At 35.9% G+C, this 20,561-nt stretch overlaps 5 protein-coding genes and 1 long non-coding RNA gene across 8 annotated transcripts; 2 read left to right on the plus strand and 4 right to left on the minus strand.

Moving 5' to 3' along the window:
* Window positions 1-1,129: 1,129 nt before the first annotated feature.
* Window positions 1,130-2,879, minus strand: LOC125187393. The gene is made up of 2 exons (XM_048083978.1): window positions 2,593-2,879; window positions 1,130-1,522 (listed from the first exon to the last, which is right to left on the minus strand). The coding sequence occupies exons 1-2, from the start codon at window positions 2,834-2,836 to the stop codon at window positions 1,392-1,394; spliced, it is 375 nt and encodes a 124-aa protein (XP_047939935.1). The 5' UTR covers window positions 2,837-2,879; the 3' UTR covers window positions 1,130-1,391.
* A 470-nt stretch (window positions 2,880-3,349) lies between these two features.
* Window positions 3,350-3,916, minus strand: LOC125186515 (EPIDERMAL PATTERNING FACTOR-like protein 5). The gene is made up of 2 exons (XM_048082887.1): window positions 3,830-3,916; window positions 3,350-3,698 (listed from the first exon to the last, which is right to left on the minus strand). The coding sequence occupies exons 1-2, from the start codon at window positions 3,903-3,905 to the stop codon at window positions 3,448-3,450; spliced, it is 327 nt and encodes a 108-aa protein (XP_047938844.1). The 5' UTR covers window positions 3,906-3,916; the 3' UTR covers window positions 3,350-3,447.
* Window positions 3,917-5,550: 1,634 nt separating this feature from the next.
* Window positions 5,551-6,496, minus strand: LOC125186268. The gene is made up of 2 exons (XR_007170398.1): window positions 6,025-6,496; window positions 5,551-5,746 (listed from the first exon to the last, which is right to left on the minus strand). It is a non-coding gene; the product is annotated as an uncharacterized LOC125186268 (long non-coding RNA).
* A 1,179-nt stretch (window positions 6,497-7,675) lies between these two features.
* LOC125190101 (26.5 kDa heat shock protein, mitochondrial) lies at window positions 7,676-8,701 on the plus strand. Its single transcript, XM_048087296.1, has 2 exons — window positions 7,676-8,078; window positions 8,193-8,701. Exons 1-2 carry the CDS (start codon window positions 7,793-7,795, stop codon window positions 8,597-8,599), a joined length of 693 nt encoding a protein of 230 aa, XP_047943253.1. The 5' UTR covers window positions 7,676-7,792; the 3' UTR covers window positions 8,600-8,701.
* A 190-nt stretch (window positions 8,702-8,891) lies between these two features.
* LOC125190102 lies at window positions 8,892-11,508 on the minus strand. 3 transcript variants are annotated; one of them, XM_048087297.1, is made up of 6 exons: window positions 11,478-11,508; window positions 11,123-11,222; window positions 10,212-10,467; window positions 9,845-9,935; window positions 9,213-9,279; window positions 8,892-9,132 (listed from the first exon to the last, which is right to left on the minus strand). In XM_048087297.1, the coding sequence occupies exons 1-6, from the start codon at window positions 11,480-11,482 to the stop codon at window positions 9,079-9,081; spliced, it is 573 nt and encodes a 190-aa protein (XP_047943254.1). In that variant the 5' UTR covers window positions 11,483-11,508; the 3' UTR covers window positions 8,892-9,078. The 3 variants fall into 3 exon arrangements, with proteins under 3 accessions (XP_047943254.1, XP_047943255.1, XP_047943256.1); XM_048087298.1 differs by lacking the exon at window positions 11,478-11,508 and adding an exon at window positions 11,309-11,451 and having other exon boundaries at window positions 10,212-10,462; XM_048087299.1 differs by lacking the exon at window positions 11,478-11,508 and having other exon boundaries at window positions 10,212-10,462; window positions 11,123-11,437.
* A 7,045-nt stretch (window positions 11,509-18,553) lies between these two features.
* LOC125191376 (ethylene-responsive transcription factor WIN1-like) lies at window positions 18,554-19,398 on the plus strand. The gene is made up of 2 exons (XM_048088922.1): window positions 18,554-18,730; window positions 18,923-19,398. Exons 1-2 carry the CDS (start codon window positions 18,651-18,653, stop codon window positions 19,341-19,343), a joined length of 501 nt encoding a protein of 166 aa, XP_047944879.1. The 5' UTR covers window positions 18,554-18,650; the 3' UTR covers window positions 19,344-19,398.
* The last annotated feature ends 1,163 nt before the right edge of the window (window positions 19,399-20,561 follow it).

Here is a 20,561-nt window from a genome sequence, read left to right on the forward strand (position 1 = left end):
ATTAACCATTTTCGTGCACTTGCTAAGTGATTAAAAAAGTTTTACTCAATGAACCTCATGCCATAAATGCCAAAATCCTAAATTCTTTTTTAACTCTGCCAGCATTTCTAAAAACTAGTGATTTAAGAAGAAAATGATTTTACCAAAGTATGTTCAAGTTGGTTCGAATTTTTTATCAAATCGATCGTGGACGGGGTCTGGTCGGGACCTTAGAAAACAACTGACCCAGACATAAAATAACTGTTTTATTATAAGACTGATATTTAAAAATAGTTTATGGTTGATACAAAATATCCAGCAGATGTCTCAAATGTTCAACAATGATTTGATGAGATAGAATCCACATAAATACCATGTATCAAATATTCGACATGTATTATTATCCAGATAGAATCCCAGTTGTGGACCGAATCAGAGCATCAAATATTCACTTCTACTATTCAATAGATTCAAAAATAATGAAAACAAGACTAAACCAATGATATTTCAGCTATACCTGAGATGACGGGCCTCCCGAATTCTGTTTCTTTCCTATTTCTGGTGGAGAATTGAACTGAGATAAACATATCATTACAAATTGATGAAGATTTTTGCTGGCTTCCAAAATGCAGCTACTAGTGATGCAAATTATTCATGAGATATGAAGTTGTGCACCAATAATGACATCACTATCATTCCAAACCAACAAAACCGTCCAACATCAAAGAGGAGATATTAGCTGAACACTATATAGGCAATGAAAATGAGGTCATGACAAATAAAATCAGTCAAGATTGTTACCAAGTGAGAACTTCACAGGATACAAGTAAATCATAAATAACTATAGTCTTGCAGTATAATAAGTACATCTAAAAATAAGGCATTTTACCTGATAAAGTGCTGAATACGAGGCCCCCTCTTGTTCGTTTCTTGGTAACTTGATCACCCCCAGATTTGTCACCAATAAGTCTAAAGCCAGAGCTAGTGCCTGAGATCAAGATCACCATCCAAAATTCCAAAATATGTTCCTTGATCCATGGCATTACTTTGGATAAAGAATCTCCAAACCAGAGCATTACCTTGTTGAAAATCAAAAAGTAAAGAAGAGAAAAAATCATGTCCATTTCGTTCCTTTTGGATAAAGGTAAGGTGACAGAATAACGGCAATTTATGCTGCTGTTATTTTCTGAAATATGCATACAATGGCAATGCCAGAGACAAATGGAGTATTTAAGATCACGTTCAAGCAAAGGTAAAAACAATAAATTTGGTGGATCTTTAACCTCAGCTTCGTAATATACTATAATATCATTATACTGTAACCTCAAATCTGACTGCTCATAGTCCTACCACTCAATATCCCCATTCTATGCTAACTTGTATAAGTATATCCACAACACAACCTAATGGAGTTATTTCCTAAATCGAGGGCCCTTGTCTGATCTGCCACTATTCCCTCGATCCCATGCGCAAGACCAGAAGAAAAGGGACATCCAGAATAGCACAGCAAAGAAAATCTGCAGAGTATCCTTCGGTGATGCACCTGATAAACATATCAAAAGTTATACCCTTGAGGAATTAGATTTTTTTTTAAGGAAATGGCACCATCAACATAAAAGAGCCTACAATTTGATAACCGAACATTTTGTTTGTAGCACGTGATAATACGGAACATGGTAATCAAGACATTGTCAAGTGAAACTGTATACATTCAATGTTTGAAAGGACGGAGAATGATATGATCTCCTACAAGCATGATTCAAATCATTAGTATCAGGTAGAATGTTGAAGAAAATTCTGAGAAATTGCTTTTGTACAAGAGGAACATGCAAATACCTTCACGACACTAGCTCCAAAAGAAGCAATATGATTTTTTCAGTGTAAAATTGGCCTACAGAAAGTTACTCTCAAGAGTTTATAGAATGTCTAAGATCCCATCTTAGGCAGAAAAATCGAACACTATATGGAAATCAAGACTTACTGTAACCATATTACACACAAGGCGACGAATGCTTTTAAAGAGAGACGGTTTTATGTTTCTTAAGCAGGCCTACGACAGTCGACCATCAAAATCCTACACTCAACCACAAATCACATGATCCTGACCACAAAAGTTTCAAGGCGCTGATGGCATCGTATGTTGGGCTATAACAGGTTAGGCACCGACAGAAATATCCATTTTGTGGGATTACTTGTGGAAGTTAATCCAGGGAATATGTATTGGAAGAGCATGGTGAATTTATCAATCATTTCTACCACCTAAACAATGGAGTCTACGATTTTCGGGCGTTTTTTCCTCCATCTCAAGTTCTCAACAGTTAACCAAAGAACTTATCGCAGCCCTCATTTCGTCAATCCAAATGCTAGAAAGTAGGCTCAAATTTGCTTTCATAAATCAGAATATCTTACAGAACATTAACAAAAATCAACCAATTAACTACTGATTACTAAATTAAACCAACACTGTCATTCAATTTTAACAATAGCCCCAAATAAGTATACAATTAATGACTACCCTCTCAAAAAATGACAATTTGTGTGTTTTCTATATACAGCCATGCGTATGTGAGAGAGACCGAATTTCGAAATCATATTAAATTGTGATGATACTACCTGGAGGTATCTGATTCTCCGGCGGCGGTTCGGATGGCGAATTAGTGGCGCAGCAACGGTGGAAGCGATAATTGCGCTTGAAGAAGGGAAATGAAGGGTGGAGATTATTTGAAAATGAGGAAGGTGAGCGGAAACTCATGAAATGGTTTGGTGTGATAGCTGAGACATAGTGTTTCGGCGGCGAAGGGCGACGGTGACGGTGGTGCTTAAGGGTAACGGTAATCGGAAAGGGGGAAGACGTCATGGTTGTAGCAGATTTCTCAGTCTCTTTCAATGTGGTGTTTGGTGGTTAAGATTTTGTATTACCAAGATAATGGGCCTCAAATTGGGCCTCAAAGAAAGATCTTTCTGTTAAAAGATTTACGGAAGAAGTTGATGAGATATGGAGTATGTAATTTATATTTGTACATATATTCACAACTAATTTTAAATGCAGAATCAAAACATACAAGTTTATTGTTGGATAACACATAATTTATTACTCCTACTAATTTGTTTTTAGTTCATTACTATTTTCTGTACAATATGTTTGACACCCGCGAAATGAATGAACCATAAACAAAATTTTCTAAAATGAACAAACTAATAATGAATTCCGTGTTACCTAACAGCTACCACATATTCATCTTATCTGAATTTAATGAACCAAAAACAATGTAATAATGCACTTAGATTTCTCTTATAATGTGAACTGTGAAGGATGAATGATCATATCATTGGGAAAGAAAGCAGAAGAATATAAATAAACAAGATAAAATCAAGAAACCTTATGGGTGATGTTCATGTATGAAGAAACCATATATAGACAAATATAGTTGATGAAGAATTACATTACATAAATATAGAATTTGAGTATCAGGGTTGAAAGAGTTTGTTCCCACAGGTGCATCTCCAAGAGAGAAGATAATAGGTGTCATCTTGAGCATGAGAGAACTTGACATAGATGAAGGGGCTCCTCTTTTGGGATTGGGATGGTATTGCTAGGGTTGCCACACATGGCCTGCAACTCATGCATCTATTCAGGCAAGCAGGGGGTTTTGATCCCAACCCCATCTTTATCTCCTTCTTCACCTCATCATCCATTGATGCCCCCATCCCTATCCCACCTGAATATCATATATATATATACAAATTCACACTAAAAAATCCTCACATATGTAATCACCATTGCACTATTCACTCATGAGATGCATAATCTCACTATATCATAGAAGAGATTTTGAGTTAAAGGAGTTACCTGATTGGAGTGGCAGAGAAAGGAAGAAGATAGATAATAGCAGTGCAGCAAAGGTGTAAGTTGTTGATATTGCCATAAGTGTGTGCTGACAGCTGAGCCTGAAACAGATAAATAAATTGAGCTAGGTTTTATGACAATATAAATATATATAGAGTGCATGGAAGTCTATATAAATTTACTTAAATAGCCTCACATAGCATTTTTTGTACCTGATGGAGTATTTCCAGTATAGAATCTTCACTCTATCCTCTATCCGTACATATATATATGTTAGTTGTTTAACAAGAACTAGTAATTAATAAATTGGAATCATAAATCAGTTGAAGCTGTTGTACTATGTGGTAAAATAAATACTATTGGAAGCCGGCTTTTCGAGCATGCACACTGAAAGAGAAGGCATCTTGATAATTAATTAACTTGCTCTTTAATAAGAGGTTCTCAATTTGAGATATAATTAAAATAAATAATTAGAAAATTAATGGGAGTTTTCAGTTCATACCGTGATGTAGATAGCTTGTACTAAGTACTAACAATAATGAAGTCTCTTCTGCTAGTACTCTAAAATCAGAAACTAATAAAGTAAAAAAATTCACTCAATATTTTACCACTGTATGTCTACTTCTTTTTTACTTGAATGCACATTTTTTTCTGTCTGCAAGTTTTAATTAATGTCGGAGACGCTTCCTAAGTTCTAAGTCCTCTTATTTTGCTTTGCAGTTAGAAATGCAGAGAGAACTGAACTTCCTAACGTGAAAAAAGCTGCACCTGTTCATTTTCTTAATTCTTATTTAAAATTATATCCAATTTTTCCATAATAAAAATAGAAGAAAATCTTACATGTAACGCTGTATTTTGTATTTTACAAAATACTAAATTGTTGTTGTATGCATTCACTAATCAATAAAACCCAAAAATAGAACATCTAATTGTTCATTTTCATCGTTTTCCGATTCAGTAAACAATCTTTCGAATTGAAGTTAAAATGCACAATTTTTTATAGGAGTTGGAAATTATGGTTACTAGTGTAACACCCGTGCTATGCACGGATTATAAATTTATATATTTGTCTAAATCTTAAAAAATTTAAGCAATACCTACATGCTATAAAGAAATTAATATAAATAAATATGTATGCAATAATAATTTATTCTTATACAAAAAAATAGTAATAAATTTAAGAAATTCTTCAGTATATAACACACAAATATTGTGTATGAGTAATAAACCTAAAATTAATTAAATTAAATTAAAATTTGTATATTAATTACATAAAATTAAGAATTTAAATTTCATAAATTCATATACTCAATTTATCAGTAGAGGTCATTCTATATTTATTTTGCATACCTATTTTCTTAATTTTTCTATATTGCTCCAACATTTTTTTTGATATATTTCGTACGTTTAAATAAGATATCCATATAACATGTACTCTTTATTCGTCACACAGAAATACATTGAAACTTGAAAGATATTTAGTAAATAATTTAACTCTATTTATTTATGTAAATTATGTGATTTTAATATATAGTAATATTTAAAAGTAATATTACCTTTTATTGCATCTAATTCCCTATTTTTTCAAAATATTATAAATGGAAATCCAATTCCATATGCTAAAACTCAAAACCAAAATCTATATAGAAAATTATGGAAACCCAAAATTCTAAGAACTAAAACCTTCTACATAATTTCTTAGCATTAAATAATTTAGCCGAATACAGTAATACAAATATAGATTGAATTAAATAAATTGCGCTAATTTATATTGAAACCCACTAACTGAATTAAGTTAACTACCAAATTGACCTATTTCTATTTAAAAGAGTCAATCAGGTTAAAAGAAAAATGATAGCTTCCTCTTCTTCACGCTTGTAGCGCCTCCATCTTCTACTTCACGCTTAAATAAGATTATGCCTGAATTCACAAGTAATGATGGTTATAAAAGATTTTCAAACATATAAAGTATTGATAAGAAACGAAAACACAATAAGATATGAGCATTATATCAACATCATGGATGAACATTGAACAAATCCTATTTGTGTTGTTATCCCAACTACTGACCTTGCAAGACCTTGCCGTTAAACGCTCATTTTTCATTATTGTCGACATGGAGTGCTTGCTTATTTGCATTAAGCCTTGCACATTCAAAGGATAACAAAATAAAATTTAGATAATAGAAAAAATAATACCTTTAAAAAATACAAAGACTGCTGCCATGCAAAACTCCATCCTTTTGTTGCTCGCTTTTTTCTTCCAGTGACATATCAATTGTATTCAAAGCAGAATCCCTGAACTCTAAAAGAAGACATAAACACGAATAAACCTAATTAGAAAGCATAAACAAATAAGAAAAGAACAAAAGAGAAAACTTAGAAAGAAAATGACCATAAAATTGGAGGTTGAAAATGAGGACTCGATATTTAAATATACATATGAAGCAAAGCGGGGCAATAATTAGGCATTATAAGCATTAACTAATATTAATTTCAATTGTGCAACGGCATCACATTGATTTAATAATTACTCCATGCAAATATTTGCAAAAAAGACATGCACGGTTGATTCAATTTAAGTTTGAAAAATTTGTAACGTTCAAGGACAATTAAGTTGGTCAAATTCCTAAACGCATATTGGGAAAAATTAATTTTTTGTTATCGTGGATTACATTTATAATACATGCGAAACTGTCGCTTTAAAATTTGCATCTAAAATTAAATTTAGATTAATTGCAATAATACCCAAAATTAATAAATATTCAAAACTATGCCCAAAACTCGGCTTTTATATTAGTATATAGATATAGATTGTATCATGTCAAGTTATTGTAATATAATAAAAACCCCAATGTTTTGATTGCTATTTTATCTTCTATTCTGCCAAAAGTGTTTGAGGGAACGAAAAAATGGTAAAAGTTGATGTATTTTTGAATCAAGTGAAGTTAGTATTTTTCTTCTCTCATATAAATAGATGTTAAATATGGATATTGGTCCTTAACCAAATTCTTTTTTTTTCAAGTTTATTTCTGTTGATAAATTATAGTAGTACTATAATTTATAAGTATCACGTATGCTTTCCTTTGTCCCTTCACAAATCTGTTTAGATCTGGTCGTGTATGTAATAAATCTAATAGTTACTTTGATTAGAAAAGTATATGCACAGTAATTAGGCTGCAACGATACATAACACATAGCTTTTCGTATGCTCTAACTTTGGGTTCTGATTTATTTTGTCATTTTATAAAGTTACTAGGCTGGGGAATTATAAAGCAATAAGTCTGCCCAGAAATATTGAAGTTTCTGAAACTGAAAAGTATAACTCGTGTGAATAGATCGAGGAATACAAATTTTGTCACAACTGATTGAGGAAGATATTGGTACACAACTTGTACTCATTAACCAAATTTTGGTGGAAAGCGACCATATAGTTGTACATTAATCATGATTCTTATATAGTATTCATACTACAACCTTACTGAAATTATCACACGCATAGATATGAATATGATCAACGAAATCGATTGATACATCTTTTTTATTAATTAGAAAATTACTATAAAATTACACTAAGTTACTAATTTTGATCATTATGTGATTTACGCTTTTGCAAGGTGTATTTTTTGAACTTAACCACAAGATGAGTTTTGATCATTATTTGAGTTTCACACATTTTGTAAAATTGACACTTTTATGACAAAATTCCAAATCGTAAAATAATTTGAGGATCTTTTATTTATGACTACGTGGCATGGAAATTAGCTTGAACAATCTGGAAAACTCTGCGGCATAAATGATGAAGAAAAGAATAAACATGAATCTTCTCATCTTTTTCCACCACCTCCTAGAAACCGCCCCTTCCTTTATAAATCTTTCTTAATTAATTACCCCCTTCAACTTCAACAACAATCGCAGTTTGAAAAATCAAGAATTCATCAATCTTTCTCTAAGTTTGCGTTCAACAATGGCATTGGCACGTTTAGCTCTCAAGAATTTGCAACAAAGGGCCTCATACTCTGCTTCCTTGTTGGCCAAAAATGTCACAGCCACCACTCCCCCGGAGAAGCAGAGATTGGCTTCTCAGTTTCTCCGGGGGCTCTCCACCGCTGCGGAGGAGAAGGCACCCGGGGCCCATGAGGTGGCTGTGCAAGAGGGTGGCAAGAAGCCCAAGCTCTCTTCGAGGCGGAGGGGCCGGAGAGGCGGCAACCTGTGGAGGAGAGACACCCGTGGCTTCGTCCCTGCTCTTTGGGGTAAGAAAGAACTTGGATTTCGACATGATCAAACGTCAATGAAGTTAAAAAACATGCAATTCTGTATGAATTTAGATTAAGATATTGAGTTTATTGGTAATATTGAATGTGCAGATATGTTTCCTTCGGGAGTGGGGAACGCGTTGGTCCAAGCGACAGAGAACATAAACAGGCTGTTGGAGAACATAGCTCCGCCACAAATGCTGGGGCGGGCGAAGGAGCACGACGACAGCTACAGGCTCCGGTACCAGATGCCGGGGGTGGGGAAGGATGAGGTGAAGATAACAGTGGAGGATGGGGTTCTAAGCATACGAGGAGAGCACAATGATCAGGAGGAACACGACTCTGACGACGAGTCTTGGTCGTCGAGCAGCTATGGTTACTACAACACGAGCCTGATGCTGCCGGAGGATGCAAAGCTTGATGAAATCAAAGCGGAGATGAAGGATGGGGTGCTCAATATAGTCATACCTAAGGCTCAAAAGGCACACAAGGATGTTAAGGAAGTTGAAGTTCGTTAAGTGTTTGCTTTGGGATGAAACATGTGTGTCAAATAAGGATGTATACATACTGTCTATCTCTATCTATCTAGCCATGAACTGAATTCTGTTTCTTTCTGCAAATATGTCATCATGTTGCCATGAATTATAGCTCATTTTGCAAAAATGTCATTAATTTAAAAACAAGCAAGAATTCATGTAATGCAGACTATCAGCAACAAATTGTACTTGTAACCTCCACAACACCATTAATGTTGTTGCAAAGTAGTAGAAAATAATCTAACTACAATATAATAGAATTTGAGCTTCATAATAAAAGCAAGAGAAACGATTCTTCATCTTTATATAAGCCAATGATATTCAACAATGTTATGATCAGATGCAGTACAATGGTTCTTGTTCAACAAAAGACCAAGAAACTGCTAAAATTCTGGTTTACAGCAAGAGGGAAGACATAATCTGAAATCCACAATCATAACAATCACCTGGGAATCAGTTTCTTAATCGTACATTCCTTCCTGCTCCCAAACCGCTACTAGAAAATCGACCATTTCCTGCCAGTTTAACAGTCATAACAGTGAGATTATAGGTTCGGCATGCTGTAATTACTTGGGATGCAGGGAAAGAAACTTACACCAAGCGGGACAGGTTTGTCGAATGGCTTGTTATTGCTGAGCAAACTGTCGTATGTTGCGTTCCAACTGCAAGATCGTGGTTTTTTTCAGGAAAAAGTTCAACAATGAAAATTATAGAAAGATGGTGCAATAAGGCCCAGCCGGGTATGAGCCAGGCAGGGTCGAATTTGGTCTCTCCCAAGGTTTTCTGGGCCTTTTTTTCCAAGGCCCAGCCCATATTTTACGGGGTCGACCAAACTGTGGCCCAGCCTACTAAGCACTAACAACAACACAGGGCGAGTCATAGGAAGTAATAGAAATGATCCTAATAAGGAACTCTAGGGGGTGTCTAAGTGATATGATAGCTATATATGTGCTAATCTGCTATTCACTTTGATGGATTTATGTGATGACTTTGGACTTTGTTTGATTAAATAATCCTCAGATGCTCAAACATACGTTTTATCAATCTAATCTTATCACGCAAAGTAAATGCATCTTCATTCCATTAGCCATGAATATGAAGATCATGTATAAGGTGCTAGTAGTAATTTATTCAATTTATAGGTTATTTGATTTCTCCATGCTTGCTTGGTCTCATTACCTCCTCTAAAACAAACAGTAAGAATGCAGCTATAGGAAATCACCACACCTTAACTTGGGCTCTCGAAGCTGTTGTGCCCGACTCTCGGGCTTCTTATCCAAGGCCCATTTCTGTCTATTCTGGTTCCAGAGAATTAGACCTGTAGCCGGAGCTTCTCCACATAAGATTAACTTATCCAAAATCCACAAAATGTAGAAAATAGACAAAATCTATGAATTGGAAGGAGAATATTCTGCCTTTTTAAGAAATAGAGACAACCCTCATCCAGTGCAGAAAATGGGTTAGAACAACAAAACAATGGGCAAGTAGCTAAAAACATAAAGAAAACAAAAGGAGTTCACACTCACAGGCGAGCACACAAATACACATACCAACAAGACCGTGATTTTAACATGGAATCAGACGGCATGCTTACCATGATTTACAAATTCAGAAGGCGTGCTCGAGCATCCGGCACCATGGGCATCATATACCTGAGTAAGTGTGCTGGTAGACGAGATGCTTCCACAAGACTGCAAAGCAGTATTTTCCATATTACAATTGCTAGTGGTCCAAAAATCTTCCGATAGAGTAGTTTTTGTACTTTTCCAATCGTGGTTATTCTTCCCTTTGAATTCATCAAGTGAGGAATTCAGTTTGGGCCTGACATGACTCCCCAGACAACCACTGCTCTGTTTCAATTGTAATAAATCAATCACTACTATCATACAGTTCAAAATGCCATAATATAAAACCAACACATATTAACAGCTGATTCATGAAATATCCAAATCCATTGCAAAGACTTTGAGACTCAACCATCCTACAGCTTCAATAATATGTGAATATCAAATCTAACACAAACTTGAAATAGTTGCTTCAACACCCACAACATTAGCACAAAACTGTGACCCTTTTACATAAAGACAAAAACTCCTATCCATCCGGATTTTAGGTGCACACTTTCCAATTAGGGTTCATCAATCCCTAATTAGGGTTTAGCAATCATCAATTAGAGTTTAATTAGGGAAATGTACAGTGCATCTGGATGCACCAAATCAAGGTAGACACATCTATCATCAAGCTTCAATCTCTCACACCATTTTATCTAATACTACCACCTAAAATCATTCAAAACAAATCATATGGCATCAAACATTTAAGAGTTATTGCTATTTCTAAACTGAAAATCAACAAAAAAAATTGAAACAGCTAGTTCACATATGCCAAATAAAAACAAACCATAACAATAACACCTTATCCACATAATCCACAAAAGGTAAATCAGAGATATTCAACAATAAACACAAACTTTGCAAGAAAAAATCAGAGAATATGGATACTTACCCCATGCAAGCAATAATATGCAAAACCCAAGCTGCAATTGATCCGATTCGTAAAAGGGACCCCAACATTAACATCGATGGCACAAATTTTCCACAAACCCCTGAAATTTCACTGAATTCATGAACTTATACAGTGCATAAATTGCAAATGGGAAAGAAGTTCACCCCCAACTTGGATGAGATTTACCCATAAAGAGAGGTTTCAGTGAAGATGGGATTAAAATAAGAGCATTTTACGTTTCTTTTTGTATTGAATTTGTAATTGCAGTCGAAAAGCAAATGGGCTGCCGAACTGCTGAATTAATAATTGTTAGTAATTAAGTAAGCAAGTGATTGAGTAATTAAATCGTAATTACTTCATTAAAAAGTCCAACTCTGGATTTTTCATTTTTCTTTCATTGAAATGAGTTTTATAATTTATAGAGTATATTATCTTCATTTTTGTTTATACTACTAGTAGTGGAGTATTTAATTCAGAGATCACATTGGTGGATTTGAAATGAATGGATATAAAACACCTGATTCATTCATTTAGAATTCCATGTTGCCCCACACGCTTCTGAATTTTATTTTTTTTAAATATTCTTCCAAACAAAATTCTGAAATATTCACAAAATAAAACGATTAGATGAGTTGTAAATATAATAGTTTATGAAGTAGTATGATTGAAGTAATATAAAAGAGATAAAAGCCCACCCAGAGAAGATAAGCATTATAGTTTAAGGATTACCTGGAAAAGATACAAATAAAATACTATATTTAATTGGATACGAGTATCCTATGGAGCAAAATTTTCGATTACGAGCTTCTTTCTTTGTTGGGAATATGTGTAGAATTGATTCCAAGCAATGACACAACATGAAATCTATATAGACCAACAAACTTTTTTTGTGAATCGTCAAATTCATGTCTAGTTTTTTAATTTTATTTTGTGCAATCAAGTATACGTGTAGTTTATGCTAAGATTGTCAATATTATCTATAATGAGCATAATAATCATTGTAAGACATATGAAAAGCCTGTATCAGTGCATATATAATTTACACTTTTTGAAGTGCACCACTATGCAAGTTATTTTTGCCGACTCATTACATACCAAAACAATTTTAAATATGCATTCTGCAGCCGAAACAATATTTTTTGAGGTAACCAAAGGTGTCTTCGGTGGCACCCCTCCCACTAGGACTTCCACTAGCCCTTCTCACAGAAACTGTCTGCCATGTCAGCACTAGCCCTTTCCATTCCACTATCATATCACTGGCCCTTCCCACTGCACTAGGACTTCCCACTAAAACTTCCACTAGCCCTTCCCACAATTAAATTAATTCACAATTAAAATTAAAATTCACGGAATTAAAATTCGACACGAATACGAACGGGAAATACGAATATTTCATTAAAAAAAAACATACATCATTCAAAAAAAAAAATACATAGTAGATAGAAAAGAAAACAACAACATCAACGTCCACCCCTTCGCGTCCAAACCTCTTCGATGATATCCTCCTGAAGTCGAATATGGGCATTTCTTTGCCGCATGTCGGCAAATGCGCGCAACCGCTCAACCTCTCCATGAGGTACCCCCATGTTCACATTCGCGATGGCCACGCCGTGGCTTGGACCGGCACCCGTGTCATCTTCGCTGGTCCACTGAGTCAGTTCGTCCCCTTCACTTTCGACAATCATGTTGTGCAAAATGATACACGCGTACATGATGTCGCCGATGTTGGGAATATACCACTGCCGTGCCGGACCCCTCACCATCGCCCATCGACTCGGAGCGCACCAAATGTGCGCTTCAACATCCTTGCGCGTGTGCCTCCTCACGGTCGCAAAGTAGGACTTCTTTGGCCCGATCGCATGTTTGATCGTTTTCACAAAGACGGGCCAGTTTGGGTATATTCCATCCGCCAAATAGTATCCCATGTTGTTGTGCTTGTTGCCGTTGGCGACGAAACTGATGGCGGGACCAACGCCATTGCACTGATCGTTGAACAGGGGCGACGACCGGAGGACGTTGATGTCGTTGTTCGACCCGGCCACTCCAAAATAAGCATGCCATATCCACAGCCGGTAGTCAGCTACAGCTTCAAGGATCGTCGTGGGATGCTTGGCTTTGAAGCCGGAAGTGTGTATCCCTTCCAGGCGGCGGGGCAGTTCCTCCACTCCCAATGCATACAATCGATGATGTCCAACATTCCAGGGTACCCGTGCACTGACCCGTGCATATTAATCAGCCGCTGCGCAGTCTTCGGGGCTCGGACGCCGAAGATACTGATCCCCGAATATCGATCTAACGCCCGCGCAAAACTCCAACGCAGACACTCGACGGCCACGAAGACTCCCCGATGTGGAGGTACTCATCGAACATGTCGGCCGGGCCTCCGTACGCCGAGTTACACTGATTGCGGGCCGTACACTTCTGTATTGGTGTGTGTCCGGGTTTGCCAGCCGCATCCTCCCTGACCCTGAAAAACTCGTACCTTCTCTCTAAAGCACCAACGATATGCATAAACAGAGGACGATGCATCCTAAAACGTCGGCGGAATAAGGCATCCCCAAAACGCGGTTGCGGAGCAAAGTAGTCCTCATACAACCGAATATGTGCAGCAATGTGGTCCCGGGGTACATGCCGTCGGCGATGGATCGGCCGAGGTACCGCCGCCGCCGCCTGGTCCCGCCTTTGCCGGAGCAATCGATCAATCGCCTCTTGCACAACGAGATCCAATTCATCATCACTATCACCATCACTATCACTAGCGCCTCCGCCATTACCACCCGCACGACTACTCGCTATTATTATAGATAATTGAAAAAAGAGGTTAGAGAGAGAAACTTGTCAACACAAGTGGTGTGAATGAAATGAAGTTGGGAGAGCCCTATTTATAGAATTTTTTTTTTTTAAAAAAATTAAAATTAAAAATTGCGGACGTCCGACTTTCGCCACAGTGGCGGACGTCCGGTCGGACGTCGATGCGAGGGGCGAGGCCATCCGACGGGCATTCGGGACGGGCGTGGGCGCCCTTTCCACCTACTACGGCGGACGTCCGGTCGGACGACGGCGACGTCCTACCGGGACGTCCGCCATTGGAGACAGTCTAAGTTCAATTGTTATTGAACTTTGGGGTACAAAATACTATAGCATGATTCAATTTCTTTACTTCTGCTTTTTTTAGTTGGGCCTAGCCCATTAAGTAGTGAAAAGTGAGTAATTACTACTAATTCTTGTCTCAAAATTTCAATGATAAGAGCATCCGCAATGGTGCATAGGCCAGCCATAGGCCAGCCATTCTCTCCTCTGCCACGTCAGCAACACTAAAAAAACCACCTGCCATGTCAGATTTAGCGCCAGCCATAGGCCACCGCAATTAAAAACAATTCAAAATATACTACATTTACTTTAATTAAAGTACGATTAAAATACGGAATTAATTTTAGACACGTGTACATGGAAAATTCATTAATTGCATTTTAAAAGTTACATAGATAAAAAAAAAAAAGTACATGCATAATAAAGAAAAAAAACTATCGTCATGCAGTCTCCGTGCCCACAACTCTTCAATTATATCCTTTTCGAGTTGAATATGAGCATCCACTTGGCGCATGTTAGCAAATTCCTTGAGTCGGCCGGCTTCATCGAGAGGGCCACGGCGTACACTAGGGGTGGCCGTTCGTGGCTTGGACCGGCTTCATCGTCCTTGCCCAACTAGTCAGTTGTGCGCCTTCGTCTTCGACGATCATGTTGTGCGGGATAATGCGGGCGTACATTATCTCGGAAACGCATCCGACATCCCACAAAGCGTTGGGCCCTTGATTGCCGCCCATTCAGGCGGAGCACACCAAATCGCGCTCCCGTCCTTGCGCCGACTCACGTCGTTGCGCAAAGTAGGCCTTCTTTTCATCACTTGTTTGTCGGATCGTCTTCACAAAGACCGGCCACCGAGGTATATCCCATCGCCAAGTAGTAGCCCATATCATCTGGTTGCGTTGGCCCGATGAGGCGGCCGGACCGACACCCAGCCTTCGTTGAAGAGGGGAGACGAGTTCGGGACGTTGAGGTCGTTGTTCGACCCGGCTACCCCAAAATACGCATGCGATCCACGGCGTGTCCCAGTCGGCCTCGAGGATTATCGTGGGGTTCTTTGACTTGTAGCCGGTCGTGTAGGCCCCCTTCCGAGCGTCGGACAGTTCTTCCACTCCCAGTCATACGATCTATGCTTGCTAACATCCCGGGAACCCATGCATTGCGGATGCTCTAATAGTTATATTCAAAATAATTAGTATTACGGAAATTTTGATGTAATAATTTCTTTTATTCTTGGGAAGAAAAGAATTACCTTCGAACCGTTCAAACTACTATATGGTAAAGAAACTATTTAATATTCTTGATTTTTTTAGGATTAACTATACATGTTTTAATTCAGTGAAGTGAATATTGAAATTCCGATATTGTTTTGTTTAATGCTGAAAGATTCTCTTAAAATCATTGTTTCATAGATTTATTCTTCTTATATGGATCTCGAAGACTTGAGCAATTGTTTGCAAGATCGTGTTGTACTTGCTCCCACATTGGACGTTATTGATGAGGTAAACAAGTTCTTGATTTCATTGGATTAGTTTCAGGGTCAAGTATATTTGAGTTTTGATAGCATTTCAAATTTGAAATTTAAAACTATTTATTTTTTCAAATTATTTGTTATTTTTCTTTTGGATGTAGTGTATATTTTCCTTTATTCGTATATCTTATTCTTTTTCAATCCACGCATATCTTATTTTGTTATTTCTTTTATTTATTACTACACTCATATTAGATATTAAAATTGTATAAAATCATATACTACTGAATATGAAATGGTTCAATACAGTATCTTGATAGAAGTACAAATTTCTTTTTTGGTGTTGTTTATAATGTTATAGATACTCTTTAGCATTATTTTATATTCTTATATGTATATATATTTTTATATTATTTACTTTATATCTCTTTTTTAATACATTTAGTTGTTAATATATCTTCATTACTTGAAAAAATTTTATCCCGTGCATAGCACGGATGGTAACAATAGTATATACTAAATTTCAAGTTTATTTTGTTATGTTTCATCGGGTATAGATTTATGCACGAGAATGTCCATAAAATATAGTAGTACAAAATTTGATGATATAACTATACGAATATCAAATTTTTAGCTTGGTAAGCCACCACTCCAAAAAAAAATTAAAAAATAATAAAAAATAAAAAACAGTAATTGGGAGTAAATTAAGTCTCTGTAAATGGACATGACATATCACTCTTGTGAGTATTAAATATCCTAATTTGTTCCAATTATGGAGTGAATTAACACCCAGCTGTCCATCAAAGCAGTACAACTGCACAGCAAAGCATCAATAGATTCAATACAATACAACGTTTTTTTAATTACGCGCAATTATGTAAACAAAGTGCAGCCAACTGTACAAACCCCACTGCAGACTGCAATTTATTAGCTAATTATTTATCTTAATTGTTGAACTCTATCCGTTTAGGGGGTCCGATGTGGTACTGTTTTGGGCCCGGCCTCTTCTTTATGTAGGATTTAAAAGCTAATAATTTAATTAAATTATTTGATCATGATTAAAACTTAACAGTTGAAACCCTTTTTTTTCCTAATTCAGCTCCTATATATGAAGACATATTTTTCCTTTTTTTCATTTAATAGGATTTGAACTTTTTTTTTTGCTTGAGTTTGGATCTTGCTGGTAAAATAATTCAAGGTTAATAAAATTTTAGTTCGAATAATTAGGATAAACATTTTACTTTACTTTGGCTTTAAAAAGGAGAAACCATTTCCATTAATTCGCCAAATAATGTTGAAAATTGGCGTCATTTGAACAATAAAACACATTGGTACGTTTCTATTTATGTCCAGTACTCTTGGGACCAAATTAATAGTAATACCATAATTTTGATATTAAATTGCTTGGCACATGTCACATGTCAAATAAGTTGGAGTTTTTATTTTCTATAATTAGGATGTGGATAACTCGCAATTGCTATTGATACTCCTATGTACTGATAAGTAGGGGTGGGTAGGTACGGTATACCTTACCGAAACCACCATACCGTATACCTTACCGTAAATACGGTATGCGAAAAAGTCATACCTTTACCTTACCAAAGTTTTCGGTATACCGAACTTCGATATACCTTATTTTCGGTATGACGAATTTCCATACCAATACCGTATCTCATTTTCGATATACCGTACCGAAGTTCGGTATACCTTACTTTTACAGTATACCTGACTTTCAACATCAATTAAAATAAAAAATTAAAGTTTCTAGAATATTATTTATATTTTATAATTTTAAAAATAAATTAAATATAATGTATTCATAATTATATTTATATTTTATGATAGATTTTATAATTTAAAAATATATAAAATATATTTTTATATATAATTGTGTTTATATTTTTGTGGTATATACCTTAGTTTACGGTATATACCTTAATTTACGGTATATACCGAATTTCGGTATGCAGCGGTATACCGCGGTATTTGAAAATTCATACCGTTACCTTACCGGAATCTTTCGGTAAGGTATCATACCGTACCGAAAGTCACGGTATACCGAAAATTCGGTATTTTCGGTATTTTTTCGATACGATAAGGCCGGTATTTCGGTATTTCGGTATTTTTCCCCAGCCCTACTGATAAGTCACATTTTGAAAATAAAATACTCCTACAACATTAATTTTACCCAAAATGGTTTAGTGATGTTCAAACTCAATACACGTGGCATATTATATACAAGTGCTATAATATTCCTAACATGTCTTTTTATCATCTCTATTTTTGTATGAAAAAAATCATAAAATAGGAGTATAAAATAACTCAATATAATGAAAGACTCAATCACTAAATGTGTGTAAACATTTTGAGAAATGTAAAGTCTACCCACTTTCAAAGAGTCATCTTTATAAGAAAAGCAATTATGAAGAGTGTCTTTAATTGTATGAAAGTTTAAGATAAATTCACATTTTCAAATTAAGATAATTGCGTACTTAATAGTGAAAGTTCCTTTCTACTTTATATCTTTGGAAGAAAACTTTCACCATAGGTGTCAATATATGTGCTCGACAGTTGTTAGAATAAATAATTTGTCACGCCAGTAATAATTTATAAACTCATATGTAGGGCTTAAATGTACAACAAATGAGTCTATACTTCATTATAATTTATACCAATGTCACATATCCCCTGTCAAAAGTAAAAAAATAAGATACGGAGTAATAAATAATTTTACATCATCAATCCGTAACGATATCGATGAAACAATGAAATGGAGTGATAAATTTCACTTACATCTTTAAAAGATATTCCCCCCCCCACAGGAAAAGTGAGTTTTCCTCTAAGCTGGCCTAGTAAATTCATTCTTGTCTGGATTGTTATAAATCTTACTCCAATTAATTGCATTCACCTCACTTTAAATTGCTTGACTTTTCTCATTTTTCTCACACACAAAATTGATCAAATTTAGTCGCCATGGTTCAGAAGACAAAGTTCCGAGGAGTCCGACAGCGGCATTGGGGCTCTTGGGTGGCCGAGATCCGCCACCCATTACTGTACGTTTTTCGAGATTCTTATATACTGATATCTCAACTAGGGAGTATTTGATTTCTCGTCTTTTTTGTTTATAGTAAAAATGAATTAATTTCATAATCTTGGTGCCTATTTCGTCAAGGAATATTGCTCAAATAATGAAAAATGTATATAGTATATCAAATAATATTATTAGAATATATATGCATGTGCAGGAAGAGGAGGGTGTGGCTGGGGACTTTTGAGACGGCGGTGGAGGCGGCGAGGGCGTACGACGAGGCGGCGGTGCTGATGAGCGGCAGAAATGCCAAAACAAACTTCCCGGTTCCGGCAAGCGTTGAAGAAAGAGGCAGCACTGAGTTGCCGACTTCTTCGTCCATTATCAGCGAGAAGCTTCGCAAATGCTGCAAATCGCCCTCGCCTTCCGTGACGTGCCTCAGGCTCGACAACGAGAGCTCCCACATCGGAGTCTGGCAGAAACGGGCCGGGTCAGAATCCGAAGCCAAGTGGGTCATGACCATTGAGCTCGGCAAGAAGGAGAACGTGAATGACGAACGGAGTGGTGGTGCTGTGGACGAGAGGGATGAAGAGGAGAAGATTGCATTGCAAATGATTGAAGAACTTATGAATTACTAGTTATTTTATTTACTTACTTAATTACCTCATCAATTGCATGTTTTTTTTCTTCTAATCAATCAAATAAGGGTTTCTATAACAGCGAGCATAGTGTCTCATTCTCAATATTTATTCCTTATTTTGCCTATATAGGAGTATAATATTATAGTATATATTTTTTGAAAAATAAACTATTCAACTAAAAATCTTGAATCGCAATAACCACTAACTATAAACTGAAAAACAAGCCAACTCGACCCTTGAAAGAGCAATCCATACTTCGCTTCTAAACACTGTCGAAAATGTTAATGAATTATACTAGTAATAAACATATTAGTATAACCAAAAATTGAAGTTTGAAACAACGTACTACGGTACTAGTGGCTATTTATTTTTATAAAGAAGTTACTTAATTATTCACTAGTAGTTAGTATTTATTTTTATAAAGAAAGTTACTTAATTAGTCACTAAAATCACAACTTTGTGTTATTTTGGATTAAATCAAGACTCACGTGACAAATTGAAAGTCAAAGTAACAACTCAATCTATCAAAACAACATTGTTTATAATAACCAAATCCAACTCAACATTCTATGTCCCCCCCTTGATTCAAATGAATCCAGTAAGCCAACAGAATGGAACGATAGTGTCAATGATATTTTTTTAGTCTAAATTATATTATACGCAGAACAACCGCATTCGGCATTGGCCATAACTATTTCTTCACGAGGTCTCTAAACATTTTCTAGCTCAATTCTCTCCCCAGAGCTTTTAAAACAATGATCAATAATTATATACCTTAGTAATGACTTGAACCTCTAACTGATTGACTAAGAATAAAAAAAAACCAAGTTCTACCACCCATGCCACTATTGCTTATCTCTTGAAATCTATTGATGATATCGCCTATCTGAATTATTGTCGATTTGAACTTCCTAGCTCGGCCTCACTCGCTTCATTATCAAAATGAGTATTTTTCTACACTATGCGATGTAGAATTGCACAAGATAAGTAGTCAAAACACAACATGAACTCGACCCCTTAGCTAGGGAATCAACACTCTACATTGTTGTTGAGATGGTGTTGCCGGACATGATGGCGGTGCTGGCTCAACCACCATGCCATATGAAAAATGATTTTATAAGAATTTATTTTTTCTATTAACTTTTTAAGTTCATAGGACTCGAGAGATACTACGAAAATATTATAAAAAATAATTACTTTAATAGTTAAAACCCC

Source organism: Salvia hispanica, chromosome 5, assembly GCF_023119035.1.
Source record: "Salvia hispanica cultivar TCC Black 2014 chromosome 5, UniMelb_Shisp_WGS_1.0, whole genome shotgun sequence".
NCBI classification, from domain to species: Eukaryota; Viridiplantae; Streptophyta; class Magnoliopsida; order Lamiales; family Lamiaceae; genus Salvia; species Salvia hispanica.